This window comes from Cyprinus carpio, chromosome A3 (genome assembly GCF_018340385.1).
Source record: "Cyprinus carpio isolate SPL01 chromosome A3, ASM1834038v1, whole genome shotgun sequence".
NCBI lineage: Eukaryota > Metazoa > Chordata > Actinopteri > Cypriniformes > Cyprinidae > Cyprinus > Cyprinus carpio.
In genome coordinates, this window is record NC_056574.1 from 15,781,663 (window position 1) to 15,796,256 (window position 14,594).

General features: G+C 35.4%; 1 protein-coding gene across 2 annotated transcripts; it reads left to right on the top strand.

Moving 5' to 3' along the window:
* Nucleotides 1-216: 216 nt before the first annotated feature.
* Nucleotides 217-14,035, top strand: LOC109050590 (3-phosphoinositide-dependent protein kinase 1-like). 2 transcript variants are annotated; one of them, XM_042720594.1, is made up of 14 exons: nucleotides 217-372; nucleotides 7,233-7,457; nucleotides 7,623-7,665; nucleotides 7,753-7,890; nucleotides 8,010-8,154; nucleotides 8,256-8,353; nucleotides 8,642-8,717; nucleotides 8,809-8,877; nucleotides 9,315-9,411; nucleotides 9,499-9,672; nucleotides 10,645-10,841; nucleotides 11,167-11,224; nucleotides 11,420-11,572; nucleotides 12,516-14,035. In XM_042720594.1, exons 1-14 carry the CDS (start codon nucleotides 349-351, stop codon nucleotides 12,606-12,608), a joined length of 1,590 nt encoding a protein of 529 aa, XP_042576528.1. In that variant the 5' UTR covers nucleotides 217-348; the 3' UTR covers nucleotides 12,609-14,035. The 2 variants fall into 2 exon arrangements, with proteins under 2 accessions (XP_042576528.1, XP_042576519.1); XM_042720585.1 differs by lacking the exon at nucleotides 217-372 and having other exon boundaries at nucleotides 5,494-7,457.
* Nucleotides 14,036-14,594: the final 559 nt, after the last annotated feature.

Consider the following 14,594-nt stretch of genomic DNA (forward strand, 5'->3'; position numbering starts at 1 on the left):
TCGTTTTACTGTATACAGATATAGCCTACAGATTCTATATGCTATATACTTCTATTCTTATGTATATTTGTGTTAAATGTTTATTTAAATTTTTCTATGCTTTGGCAATGTAAAGATACTTTTTTTTTACCATGCCAATAAAGCTACTTGAATCTTGAGAGAGAGAGAGAGAGAGAGAGAGAGAGAGAGAGAGAGAGAGAGAGAGAGAGCGAGCGAGCGAGCGAGCGAGCGAGCGAGCGAGCGCGAGCTTGTTGTGGTGTGACGTCGGAGCTGGCAGGAGAGAGGCAGCAGCGGGCACATCCACTACTAACAGCATTGTAATGACAACATTACTGCCTCAAACCGTCCATGGCCAAGACCAAGAGCCAAGCTGTGAGTATAGGATGAAAAATACAACATAATATCTCGAGTAATTCTGAATGATAGGATGTCCTGGAACCGCATCTTTATTTGCCAGTTTAAATTAGCCAGTTGCTATCTTCTTCTAGCTAAGCAGCTTAGTGTTTTGGGAGGGGTTTTACTTAAGTAAGTTTTATTCTGTAAATGTAACTCAGTTAATTTAAGTGATTTGTTTCGTTTTAGAAGACGAAGGTCACGGGCTTTTTTGTTTCAGCATTCCCAATTTTGTATGTTATATATCATTTTTTTTTTTTTTAATAAATAAAATCTGTGCTTTAACATAGTTCATCGTTACTGCATGTAGTGATGCCATTAATTTATATAGAGTGTAGTTTTATTTTAATTACTGCGGTTGTTTTGATATGTACTTTGTCAGCTGACAGGCTAAAAACAAACAGCAGCGCTCGTGAACATGCCAGAGGAAGTGACGCAGCAGCGCAGAGTCGGTTAATGAAGGATTTGTTTAATTTGTTTAAGGTGTTCGTAGTACAGTCACCTCGTGAAACAGCTCTCGCTAGAGACACGTTCACCTGACAAACAACACCATCAAATTTAACGATCCCTACACAAGCTAATGCAAATAAAAAGGCAACTCGGACAATATCTACTGCTTTACAGCAGAAGAGAAATGTAAACATGTTGCTTTCATTAGATCGACATGATGATTTCCACAAATTAAGCCCATATAGACTACATATTCTAAAACAGAGGAGTCATACTAGGATAAAAAGCAAAACAGGCTACAAAACTAAAGAAAATTTTATGTTTTCTTTTCTTGGCTGTTACTTTGATTAAAAACAGAATATCAAAAAGTTAGCAAATTATGGGTTAAACAAATTATTACAAAACAAAATAATGTACAAAACAAATTTTAAGGACAGTTGTTCCCCTTTACACTCATGGTCATGGAGAACCTGGAAGAGTCATGGAAATGAATAAAATCTTAAATAGTATCCTGTTAATTTCAATATTAAATCTTCTAGAATTTTCAAAAACATTTTTTGTCTTTTTAGTATGGAAACCCAGTTCAGCCACAGTACTAAAATCCATTGCTGAATAATCTTTATGACATAAAAAATAGAAATATGAGATACTGAGTCATGATATAAAAAAAGTTGAAATTAGGGCAAACAGTAAATATGCAATATTAAGTCATTATGACAGTCAAAATTATGACATACCAGGTAATTATGACATAAAGTTCATTTATCTCGTAATTTTGACTTTTTATCTTCTCATAATTGTGGCTTAGTATTTAGTATCACAAACTAACTCATTATTTTTTTTTTTTGGGCCAATAGAAAAGGCCCTGTAAATATTTCCTCATGATCAATATCCTGCTAATAAATACTAAAGTTAATTAGACAAGTGCAGCTTTAGTAGGAGAAAGGTGTTCCTAATCTGCTTTAGGGTGTTGCATTTGTGACCACGTATTTGATAATAAAAAAACAGCACATGCAGGAAATTCGAGCTGCATCTCTTACCTGCAAATGCACTGAATGAAACAGTTACTCAAAGTCATTGTGGCTGTGTGTGTGTGCTAAACAAGTGTTTACAGTCTTAAAGATATTATCTGACATTTGCAGCTTGTACAGTATGTCTCAACATATTAGGCATCTACAGAGACGTTGTCGCTTAGTGTCTCACAAATGTTTAACGGCAATATTATAAGCTGTCATCTGTCTTTTGCTGTGTTTGGTTATGATTAAGAGTTGTTTTTTAAAACATAAAAGCACTTCATCTTCATGTATTTTCCTTGTGAAGACACTTTATGACCAGGCCTACCAAGTCGTTTGCGTTCATGCTTAGTTTGGCAGCCTGTCAACCTTCACTATAATGTTCTCTCATGCATACAGTGCCACTATTTGCTTTTTAAGACACCCAATGCCGCCTGTTAAAATGTCATGTCAGGGTATTGTATTTGTTGACTCTATCAAAACTTGACTTCCTAATCTAGTTTTAAATGCGAACTCCAAGAAAGATGTCCATTGTGCGATCAGATTACAACATGGTACTCTATTTTGATGGCATTGATCCTGAGGGAAGTGGAGGCATTATTCCGCAGCTTGTAATCGATATTGTTGTTTAAACCATTGTGTTTATGCCACTCTTATTTATATTATTAATGTGTTATAAAGCAGGGTTATACAGTGTGACCATTTCAGTTGCATTTGCCACTAAAAACTACTGTTTGCGACTATGAAAAATATTTAGAAGCACCAGTGCGACTGACCCGATTAGCATATTTGCGTTTGCGCTCAGGGGAGCTTCAAAGGTTTCTACTTGCAATGTGTTTTTGAAGTTTTGAGAACAAAATAAAAATAAAAATCACAAATAGAAAAATTTCAAAATCCCTGGTAGCCCTTTGGGCAGGCATTCTTCAGGTTTTGGTAGCCCAAAATGAATATAACTAGCCCAAATAAAAAAAGACATTGGCTGAACTTTACTGTGGACAAATCAGCATGATCAGCAAAAAACTAGCAGCATATCGGGATGTAATGATTTAATAAACTTACGATACAATAAAATTCACAATACAAATTACACCATACAATTTTCGTACAATTTATTTATATATTTATTTTTTTTACAAAATGAGATTGAAGACAAATTATAAATGAAAAGGTGTCCTTTTATTATTTCATACAAAATGTTGCATATTTCTTTGTAAAATTGAAATGTTAAATAATAAAACTAACTTGAAATTTTAAAACAAATCCCAAATCAAATAAATAATACGCAAATTTTGTGAGCCCTGCTATCTGTTGATTCCTTGAACACAATGTTAACCAGAATCCACTCAAAACACTGGTGTTTTGTTCAGTGCTGCTGAGTTCTGCAGCCCACGAATCCTCAAAGTGGAGACAGGGTGTAAATTAGCAATTCATTGTGCAGTATAGAGAGCTTCATTGATTATAATGGAACTTTATAAGACCGCGGTGAACTAAGGTGACTTGCACTGACTATACAACTAGTCGACTTCAGAGTCGCTGGTCCTATAGAGGGCGCAACAGGATAAGAAATCTTTGAAGGACTCCCACATTTATGCTCCGTTTCCAAACAGTTAAAATGACAAATAAATGCATACTCTGAAAGCGCTCCATATATTACTGGATGCTCGAAATTGAACGGGCGAATGCACATTTAAAACAGTTCATTGTACAGGTAAGTTAATCGCTGTTCTAATCTAATGCGCTGCTGCACTGTAACGCACACACGTAGGCTACAGACAGTAGCTCGTACATCTCGCACAGATCGCGCACACAGAATCATTCAGCGCAGAAATGTACTGTCAGCACTGTTCTGTAGGGATGTAACGATTAACCGTGAGCCAGTTGAAAATCGTTTCAAATATGTGACGATTCAAATCGGTTGAGATGCTAAACAAATCGCAATTCAATTATGAATGTATGTCTGAGGGGAATTTACTGTCTTTAGAAAAGTTTAGATGGTATTTTTCTTTTCCTCTTACCTCTGTATAATTCATATTAAAGTTCATAAGTGCAGCACTGCTTTGTTTACAGCAGAAACCAAGGAAATGCTTTAATCTGCGTCTCATTCAGATCATCTGCTGTTTGTTTCATGCAGATATTTTTATGTATAGTTTCACAAAACTCAAAAGTCAAATCATTCTATTTTTGCTTCAAATTTAAAAATTATACAATAATTTAGATTAAAAACTGCTCATGTTGCATGTATGCAGCATCTTTGTTTGGATCGTGATTAAAAAAAAATAATAATTAGTGGTTGCCTCTAATTTTAAATGACAAGAGCACATACAAAGCCTTATTTTGTTTCTATTATATTGTTATCATTATTATATGCTATATTAGTATATTATTATAGTGTTATATTTCAATTACATAAAGAAACGTGCAGCATTTTGTACAAGCAATAATAAAAGGACACATTTAATTTATAATTTGTCTTAAATCTAATTTTGTTAAGAAAAAAATCCGTGAATCGAATTGTGAGATTAAAAATGTGAATCGAATCAAATCGTGACGAGTGAATCATTACACCCCTACTGGTCTGTGATTTCTCAATAAAATAGCTTAGAAACTGAAAAGTTCACACATGTATTTCTTAATAACTAAATTCCACAGCTTCACTACTAGTAGAGAGACGCTGCCAGGTAGAATTAATTCACTAATGCATTCATATAAATATAATCTTTACTGCGCTACTTTATCTGTATAGAACGAGCAGAAATCTGTGAGAAATATAACGACCCAAAGGCAAAAGACCTGATAGAAATGAGCTGTTATAGGAGCAATAGCCATGTGTGACAGCTCCAGACTTGTTAATTAATGACGTCATCAATGACTAATCGACTTCGACACGACTTTCATCAAAAAGTCGGAAGTCGTTCAACCCCTAAAGGTGTGTGATAGCTTTTAATGATTATTAAGGGAGTTTGCAAATGTGATATTAATTTAATACAACAGTTCAATAAACAAGAAGTTAATATTAAGTGACTTACATCCCTCATGATATTTACTCATGGTTTTATTGTAGTAAAAGTGTAGTAACCATTGTGTATTGATTACCATTTGTACAACCAGAGTTTTACTACAAATACCACTTCCAAACACCTTTTAATTTTGTTATTGATCAGAAGGTGCTCCTGATTTTTTTGACTGTGCTCCTAAAAAGAAAAGTAAGTGCAGAGCCCTGTAAAAAGAAGTGATGTTACCTGTTTATTTTTGAAGTATCTGTTCAGATAACTGATCCAAACACAAACTACCAGTCAAGTTTCTCATGATCTTATATTCTGACAAACACAATGTCGATGTTTGTATTTCTTTATGAACCCAATATTTTAATTGAAATCTAATTTTTAAATAAAAACCTTTGGTAAAACATTATGACATAAAAATGAGCAATTATGAGATAGTAAGTCATTATGAGATAACAAGTCCAATTAAATTAGATTAAATTAGATCCAATTAAATTATGAGATAATGTGAAATAATTAGTTATATTTTAACTATAAAATAAAAATTTCTATCTCATAATTGAGACTTTTTTAAATAATTATAATTATTTAGAGTTTAAATGGAGGAAGTGGCTTTCATATATTTGAGATATTATTTGACAATAAATATTTGGATATTTTAAATACATAAATATAAAATTATAAGAATTAAGATTATTTGGACTGGCTGGTGAACCAAAAATGTCCAAAAAAGCATCACAGGATGCACATTTTGTCACTGCATAATGCAATTTTCATACTATTGATGACCTCAAAACTATTATTCGAAAAACAATTATTCAGAAATGTTTAAATTAAATATAAAAAGTAATAAAACAAAATAATTAGAAGGTGTGTGAAAAAAAAACTGGTGCTGCACTTCTATCTTATTTTAGTTCTTTTCACTGAGTGCTGTTTACAAACCATTTAAATTCCTTCTACCTTTTAATTTGATCATTAAGCTGTGTGTATATGACACGATCACTTATTTTTCTGTACTGTATGTCAAGCTCATGTAGCATCCATGTTGTCAGTTACAGGCGAGGGACAGTCCTCTTTAGTTTCTGTGGTTGAATGTGTTTGGCAAAGTGGTATTGGAGAAGTGCCTTATGCAGCAGGTGTCTGGAAAGTACCAGGGCTTTACACTAATAACAGAACCTTTTAGAATATGTTTTTTTTCTCTCCTCATTTCTCATAGTAAACAAATGAGGAGTGATCAACCTGCTGTGGGGAAACAGGTCTTCCTTTATTTGCATGGCTCTGGGTGTTAAAGCTGAAAACTGCCTCATGTTGATACAGACATAACCTTTTATGTATATAAGAGATATATGTCTTTAAGACTTAAGTCTCGCAGGCCACTAAACATCATGCTCCTAATTGGATGGTTGAATTATAATTAGTCTTGTCTCTCAGGTTCCTCTTTGTGAAGTCATAATTATTAACACACTGATAGTCTAACTAAATGTCATATTGCCCCATATAAACATAAAATGGCGTTTACAAGTAAATGAATAAAGCGATAGATTTGCCTACAAGAAAGAATCCTACTGTACTTGCTTGCTCACTAATGGATCCTCTGCAGTGAATGGGTGCCGTCAGAATGGGAGTCCAGTGTCCAAACAGCTGATAAAAACATAGTAATCCACATCACTCCAGTCCATCAGTTAATAACAAATATGTTCATAATAATGCTTTCTTTAGTGAAAAGTTTGCTGCGTCTGAATCTGGAGAGAAAAATGCACAGATCGAGTACTGCATACAAGCAAAGCCTTTTCAAAAACAGTTCCAAACCAAATGTGTTGGTGGATTTATTTTGATGTGAGAGGACAACAGGGGATGGCCTTTTTTACTGAAGGAAGCATTATTATGGATTATGGATTTGTATTTTGTATTTTTAAAGTTAAAATGCTTTAATGATGGTTTTATTTAAATTAGCTACTGGTGTGAATTGAAACTGTTTATGTGTAAAATTATAAATAAGTAAAAAAAAAATGACTGAAAGCACCTTCAAACGATCACCTCACAAGTTTCGTTGTGGTTAGCATTTAAAAGTGTGGTTATACTTAACAGTGCCACTTAACTGAAACGGTGGTGCAAAAAGGCTGTTTTTGTAACTTCAACAGGGTAAATATTTTGCGTTCTCTGCAACGTAAACAAAGGCAGGTCTGAGTGAATGAATTTGAGTACTCGTAATCCTGGGTGAAAACAAACACAGCCCTCCCCTCTGCGGAAGCTCTACTGTACTTTATCAGCTGCTGGTTACTGCCTCCAAGGTGGTTTTGTTCCTCATTGCACTTGTACCCGCATGTCTGAGGCTGTGTCATGTTTGCTCTCTGTGTGTGTTTTGCTCGTTCAGTACGATGCTGCTTCCATCCAGCCTAGCGTGGTGTTGTGCTCCTGTGCTTCTTCATCAATGGTAAGGACTCAGCTGAACTCCAACCTTCCTCACTGTCTCAGTATGGAGGTCCGCGGGGGTGAGGCAAGCATTCAGCCAAAGGCGTCTACCATCAAACCTCCACAATCACGCAAGAAGGAGGACTTCAGCTTCGGCAAAATTTTAGGAGAGGGTTCCTTCTCAACGGTGGGTACAATTTTTGTTTTAGTAGCCTAGACATCAGAAGATTTAGCAGTAAAATGTTTAATAACTATTTAATAGTTAACAATATTTAATTAGGTTCAAATTGCAAGTGACAGATATTTTTGGTAGATCGATTTGTTGCAGTAGCTCAATACGTTTGAATTGCAGGTTGTGCTTGCAAAGGAACTGGCCACAGGAAAGGAATATGCAAGTAATGGGCATTATTATACAGTATTGTATTGTATTAAATATTGTAAATAAATCTAAGAAACTAAACTAATGCCAATATGTTTTCCAGTGAAGATTCTAGAGAAGAATCACATCAGGAAAGAGAATAAAGCACACTATGTGATCAGAGAGAAGGATATATTGTCAAGCATAGATCATCCCTTTTTCGTAAAGCTCTACTTCACGTTTCAAGATTCACATAAACTATGTATCCTTTTCAGAGTAAAACTGTGGTGTTGAGCTGTGAAACTGTGAAATGAAATCAAGTCCGTGTTTGTTAAACTCTTTATTACTTTGTCAAAATGTTCTTAACTTCTAATCCATCAGATTTTGCCCTGAGTTATGCAAAGAATGGAGAACTACTTAGATACATTCGCAAAATAGGCTCATTTGATGAGACTTGCACAAAATTCTACACTGCTGAGATAGTTTGTGCACTCGAGTATTTGCACGCAATGGGAATTATTCACAGGTAATTTACACTCTTCACTAACAATATGACTTGAATGGAAATAAATTCCTAATGCATTTTTTCAATATATTTATTTTTACTTTTTTATTTTTATTATTTAGGGACCTTAAGCCAGAGAACATTTTATTGAGCGAAGAGATGCACATTCAAATTACGGATTTCGGGACAGCAAAGCAGTTATCGATGGACAGCGCTCAAAGTAATGAACAGTTATTTCATAGAATGGCTTTGCTCTTGTTGTTGATTGTTCCTAACGACTGTCGTTAACTTCCTTCAACCCCCATGCAGGTCAGGCATGAAGTGTTTGTTATCTATAGATACACTCACAACAGCTCTCAAATAACATAAATATGGGACATCTATTATTTCTCTTTGTGCACATATATGAGTTGTCAGCGAGGTTATGGTCACTAAAGATATGTAATTCTGCTGGTGCCCACCTGAATCTGCTGTGTGTGTTGGTTAACATCAAGATTTGTCTTTCCAGCAAGAGCCAATTCTTTTGTTGGCACTGCACAGTACGTTTCTCCAGAGCTGCTGACGGAAAAATCAGCCTGCAAAAGGTTTTAGCATTTAATGTGCAATATTGCCAGATTAAGATGGTAATAAGTTGCTTTAAAATTGTTTTTATTTTCTGTGAAATTTCTCTTTTAGTTCTGACCTCTGGGCACTGGGTTGCATAATCTACCAGCTGGTGGCCGGATTACCTCCGTTTAGAGCTGGGTAAGTTACTGATCAATTTAGTTAGCTTAGTTTAGCTTTAGTTCAATTAAGCATTCAAAACAATGTGGGAATGTTGCTTTGCACATTCAGCTGAAGTACTGGTGGTTGATCACTGTTGTAATCGCAGTTTTAAAAAACATGGTGTGAAATAACAGGAAGTGTTGGCTTTGGTGTTTATGACTTGTTTGTGTAGATAGTACAGAGGGCTTCTGAGGAAACCCCAACCACTGGGTCACATGACCCGCTTGCCGTTTTGGTAACATTACAACCAATGTATTGGCTTGGATGGCCGTTGAAAACAAAACACTCAACCATGTGACTGTTACTTAAACCTTTCTTTCTCTCAGCTGATTTAGAGCTCTTTGCTAGTGAGACTACAAACCATTCAGTTGATATTGATTTAGTTCAGTTGGTCATTTACTTTTGTCATTTAATAGGAATGAGTACTTGATTTTCCAGAAGATAATAAAGCTGGAATATGAATTTCCTGAGAAGTTCTTCACTAAAGCTAAAGATCTGGTGCAGCGACTGTTGGTAATAATCGTTGTTTCTTTTACATATCATCACTTTCAGTTGCACGACTATGTTGAAGCACACTCATTGTTTTCCTTCTGATTTCAGTCTTTGGACCCTAGAAAGCGGTTAGGATGTGAGGAAATGGGTGGGTTCAATCCACTGAAAGGCCACATGTTCTTTGAGACGATCTCATGGGAGAACTTGCCTGTTCAGACTCCACCCAAGCTGACCCCTTACCTACCAGCCATGGCTGAAGATGATGAAGACTACTATGGCAACGTTAGTTAGATTCATCATACCTTTCATGCACAATACTGTGAAAAATTACATATAAACAGTGTTTTGATTTGTTTTGTTGTTGTTGTTGTTGTTTTACGTTTTGTTTTTGTTGTTGTTGCTTTTGTTTTTTTTGTGTGTGTGTTTTGTTTGGTTGTTTTATCTGTTTTTTAGTTTGATGTTTTTGTTTGGTTGTTTCATCTATGTTTTTTTTAGTTTGATGTTTTTGTTTGGTTGTTTTTGTTGTATTGTGTTTTTTGTTTTGTTTCGTTTTTAAATAGCCTCATACACTACGTTTGAAGACATCAAAATTGACCACTTATTAAGGCCATGTCCACATGTACACAAGTTTTTCCTTCTTCCGTTTTTAAAAAAATCTCCGTCTACATGAAAACGCATGCTATGTCGTCTGTCACTGTCAAGAGCATGCCAAGCCAACAGGTGGTGATATAATCTAAACCGTAAAGCCATATTGACCAGTCAGAAGCCTGAAAAAGTTTCTAGTAGGCGGAGATAACAGCGCTGGCTCCGACGTCACAAGCCAAAAACACTGGTTTCACTGTCTACGCGATAACACTGCAACCAGAGTTTTGAAAATCTTCACCTTGGAAGGCGTTTTCAAAAATGTTTGGTTAGAGTGACCTGGTTTGTGTTTGCGTGTGGATGAACAACCAAACCACATAGAAAAAGCTGCGGTTTTAAAAATAACTGCGTTCGTGTGGACAGGGCCTAAACCTATAAAAAACTGAGTCATACATTATGGAAACCTTGATTGTGTTTCTCTGAAGTTTGGATGAGATCAGAATTGATATTTTTTCACTCTGAGATGCGAAGTAAAATCGGCCATGACTTGAGGTTAAATTAGAGTGAAATATTTAAGTGTCTAAGGTCAGTTAAAGGTACAGATTGTGAGCTAAAAAGTGCAGGCTCGCTGGGTCTTGTGTACTGATGTGCTGTTTTATTTGATTCCCACAGTATGAAGATCTCCTCAGTCAGTTCAAAAACCTGCAGGTGGTCACATCCAGCTCAAGTCAGATCGTCCCACTGAGATTCTGCAGCAATATAGAGCAGTACATCCATGACCTGGACAACAACTCCTTTGAGCTGGATCTGCAGTTCTCCAGTGAGGAGAAACAGCTTCTGCTGCAGAAGCAGACAAGTGGCAACCCTTGGTATGTTATAAGCTTCATTCAGAAATTTGTTTTCCTGCTCATAAACGTTGATTCTGGTTAAATATGACTTTGTCATCCTGTAGTGACAGTGCAGTTTAAACACACATTCATTTTGTTGTTACACAGTGATGGAGATAATAAAGTGTTGCGTGTGTGTATGTGCTAATAATGATCTTTTTTATGTCTTGCATTTCCTTTTAAGTTTTTTATAGCACGTTGTAAAATGAACTCTTGATCATTATAGTTATGTTTTCAACTACACAAATAGCAATAACTGCCAGCTTGTTATTCATTAACATCTGCTATTTTATCTGCTATCTTAAAGGCACCAGTTTGTTGAGAATAACTTGATATATAAAATGGGACCTGTTGACAAACGAAAGGTAACATTTTTTTTCTTCCTGGCTCTTATCTTATATGGTATCTAGAGTAAAAAAACAGGTGCATGTTTGTTTTTGTTTTTTTCTTTTCTTTTTTTTTTAAGTGTTGAGTACAAAAACAAAGAGCACCCTCTTTTGGCTGCAGTTGGTAGTGACAGTAAATGTTTTTGACCCTTTCTTGTTCGTCATTTTTCACAGGGACTGTTTGCTCGACGTCGTCAGCTTCTACTGACAGAAGGGCCACATCTATATTACGTGGATCCTGTGAATAAAGTACTAAAGGGAGAAATTCCATGGTCTCCAGAGTTGCGTCCTGAGGCCAAGAATTTCAAGACATTTTTCGTCCACACGGTAAAAATTATAGCATTTTTTTTTTTTTCTTTCTTTTGTAGTTTGTAGTTATTTGACTAATAATTGCCTCATCTAAAAGCTTTAGGGATGGTATTAAAGGAATAGTTCACCCAAAAATTAAAATTGACTGAGAATGTATTCACCCTCAGGCCATCCGAGATGTAGATGAGTTTGTTTCTTCATTGGAAAAATATTAGCATTACATCACTTGCTCATGAATGGATCTTCAGCACTGAATGGGTTCAGTCAATATTGAGAGTCCAGACAGATGATAAAAACAACACATTAATCCACAAGTAATTTATACGACTCCAGTCCATCAATAAACGTCTTTTGTGAAAAGTTAAATATTTGTAGGAAACAAATCCATCATTAAGATGTTTTAACTTCAAACTGCCGTTTCTAGCTAAAATATGAGTGCTCGATCCATAATATTGCTTTTTCCAGTGAAAAAGTCTTGTCTGAAGCAGGATTTGTTTCTTACAAACACACAGCTTTTCACTTCACAAGACATTAATTGATGGACTGGAGTCATGTGGATTGTTTGTGGATTATTATGATATTTTTAGCATCTGTTTGGACTCTCAATCTGACGGCACCCATTCACTGCAGAGGATTCATTGGTGAGCAAGTGATGTAATGCTAAATTTCTCCAAATCTGTTCAGATAGAACCCCCCCCCCAAAAAAAACTAGGATCTAGGATGGCCTGAGGGTGAGTACATTTTCATCAAATTATCATTTTTGGGTGAAGTTTTCCTTTAAATGTATGGGCCTTTAATAAATGCATCATACTGAATGATTACTAAATATAATTTATATGACGTAGTATTATTAACATGGTGCTCCAAGGTTATATATCCAAAGAAAACATGGCAATATCATGGTAGTTCTTGGGACTTTGCTAAATGCTACTAAATCTTTTCATTGTTTTCTCGTGTGCAGCCAAATAGGACATATTATCTAATGGATCCCAGTGGTAATGCAGACAAATGGTGTAAGAAGATTCAAGAGGTGTGGGGAACAGTATATCACTAGTAAGAGACTACTGACATGGCGGGGCATCAGAAGACCACTGCAGTCAAGGCAAGTCTTAGGGGTCTAAGCCCTTCACCATTCAACTACCAATCAGGAAGTCAACTGTGCGTTTATGGGACTAATGCATCAATATTCCTTCTTGAAGAGAAAAGATGTTTTGTTTGCTATGTTTTTGTCATATTTAACAGGTGTAATATAAAAGCAAAGATCAGTAAAACTCAGCAAATCCACAATTTGTACATTATATATGGGTATATAGATATGTATAGGAAGTATCCCCAAAAGCTTGGGGAAAAAACACTCAATCTGTTGCCTTATAATAATAAGGATAGCTATAGAGGACACTCAAATGATCCTACAGGTCAAGTAAATATTAAATTGATACAGATATCATTAATATATTTATATTTATTCTCTAAGTCATGTTGTTCACCTGTATAATATCATATTACATGGAATTATTATCATCAGAAAACAATCACCTTAGAGCCGTTTTGTAATTAATATGAAATTTACCCAGCAATGGATTTTTTTTTTTTTTTTTTTTTTTTTTTTGGTTTCACATGTGAAACTTGCACTGGGTTTCTTAAATCTGCTGATTATTTGTTTTATATTACATTTTATTTATAAACATGGTTAAGTTTGAAAACAAGTACTTGATAAGGTACGTTACACAGTATACACTGCAAGCGAGCGGCATTCGGTGTTGCAACAAAAGCAGATGGCTGTCAACAGTCATGTTTTGTCATGCCGGGTCACTCTCTTGCAGTGTACATATGGTGTTATACCTACGGGATTTGAGCTGTGAAGAGAATCACAACTGTAAATAAGGGCCGTGTCTGCAGATACAGTTTCTGACCACTTTATTGTACATTTAAAAAGATGTTGGTCCAGCACAGACAAACGAAAATGCTGTAACTAAGTGAGAATCAAACACAGAAGTGTGTTTTTCCTCTTCTGTTGTGTTTTCTCCCTGCATTTTTTTTGGAGAGATTGTTCAATCATGTATTTATAATTCTATTAGGTTTGTCAACGAATGTAACTGTGATGTACAGATGATGTATTATTCAGAAAGTAACACAGTGTTACTGGATTTGCACCTTGTATAATTTTATTCTTATATAAGATTATTCGCTGGCAGTGGCTCAGCCTGTAGTACTTAATATTATTTAAATTCTAATATTCAGAGATTTGAATTGACTTATGTTCAGGGGCCACATGTTGTAAATATTGAAATGTAAAGCCTTCGAATGTGAATGATCGCTGTAATATTTTACAAGATTTTTTATGTGTCATAATCAGGTGACTTAAATTATATCAGATTCAATGTTTATGCCCTTGGGTTTCTGCGCACCTTTAATGACACTGAAGAATGTCCAGAAGAAAATCACGTTAAGGCTCATAATAAAAGTGTATATGAAGAGTAACATCTCTCTGCTTCTGTTTCTGACAGAGTGTTGGTAGCATGTGCAAGACAGCAATGCTAAGACAACAGCTCCCTATAGACTTCCCCTGACTTTTACATTTGGCTCTCTCATGCATGCTGGCTGTTTACATTTCTCAACATCTTGCAGCGCTGAAATGAGGTCATACTGATTGCACTCACCATTCAGCTTTCCAGATCTTAGTTAAACATACAGTAAGAGAATGCCCACAGGCTTGCTTAAACAGAAAAACAACAGCTATGAGAAACACATCTCACTTTATACAGACAATAGCAGGACTATCAAGTGATGATAAGTGCCTGCTATTCACTGTACTGTCATTTGTATTATCAGTCTTCTCACATAGTCTTCATTTGATAATTATTGCACATGAGAACACAATCATGCACACTCTCATAGCACTGATGCAGATAAATGATCTGATTAAACCATAGAAATATGACCTACATAACTATACTTAGCTAAGCCATTAAAATATGAACTGTTCTGTGTTCTACTTGTGTTTATCAAACTAATCCATTGATATATTAACTGTTAGTTA

What these genes read in the sequence shown, in the direction of transcription:
- LOC109050590 (XM_042720585.1), top strand. Translation starts at nt 7,182, where the DNA reads ATGTCTGAGGCTGTGTCATGTTTGCTCTCTGTGTGTGTTTTGCTCGTT. An exon ending in ATCGATGGACAGCGCTCAAA is followed by an intron (nt 8,354 to 8,641) that starts GTAATGAACAGT and finishes TTGTCTTTCCAG; the next exon opens with CAAGAGCCAATTCTTTTGTT. An exon ending in ATCTGGTGCAGCGACTGTTG is followed by an intron (nt 9,412 to 9,498) that starts GTAATAATCGTT and finishes TTCTGATTTCAG; the next exon opens with TCTTTGGACCCTAGAAAGCG.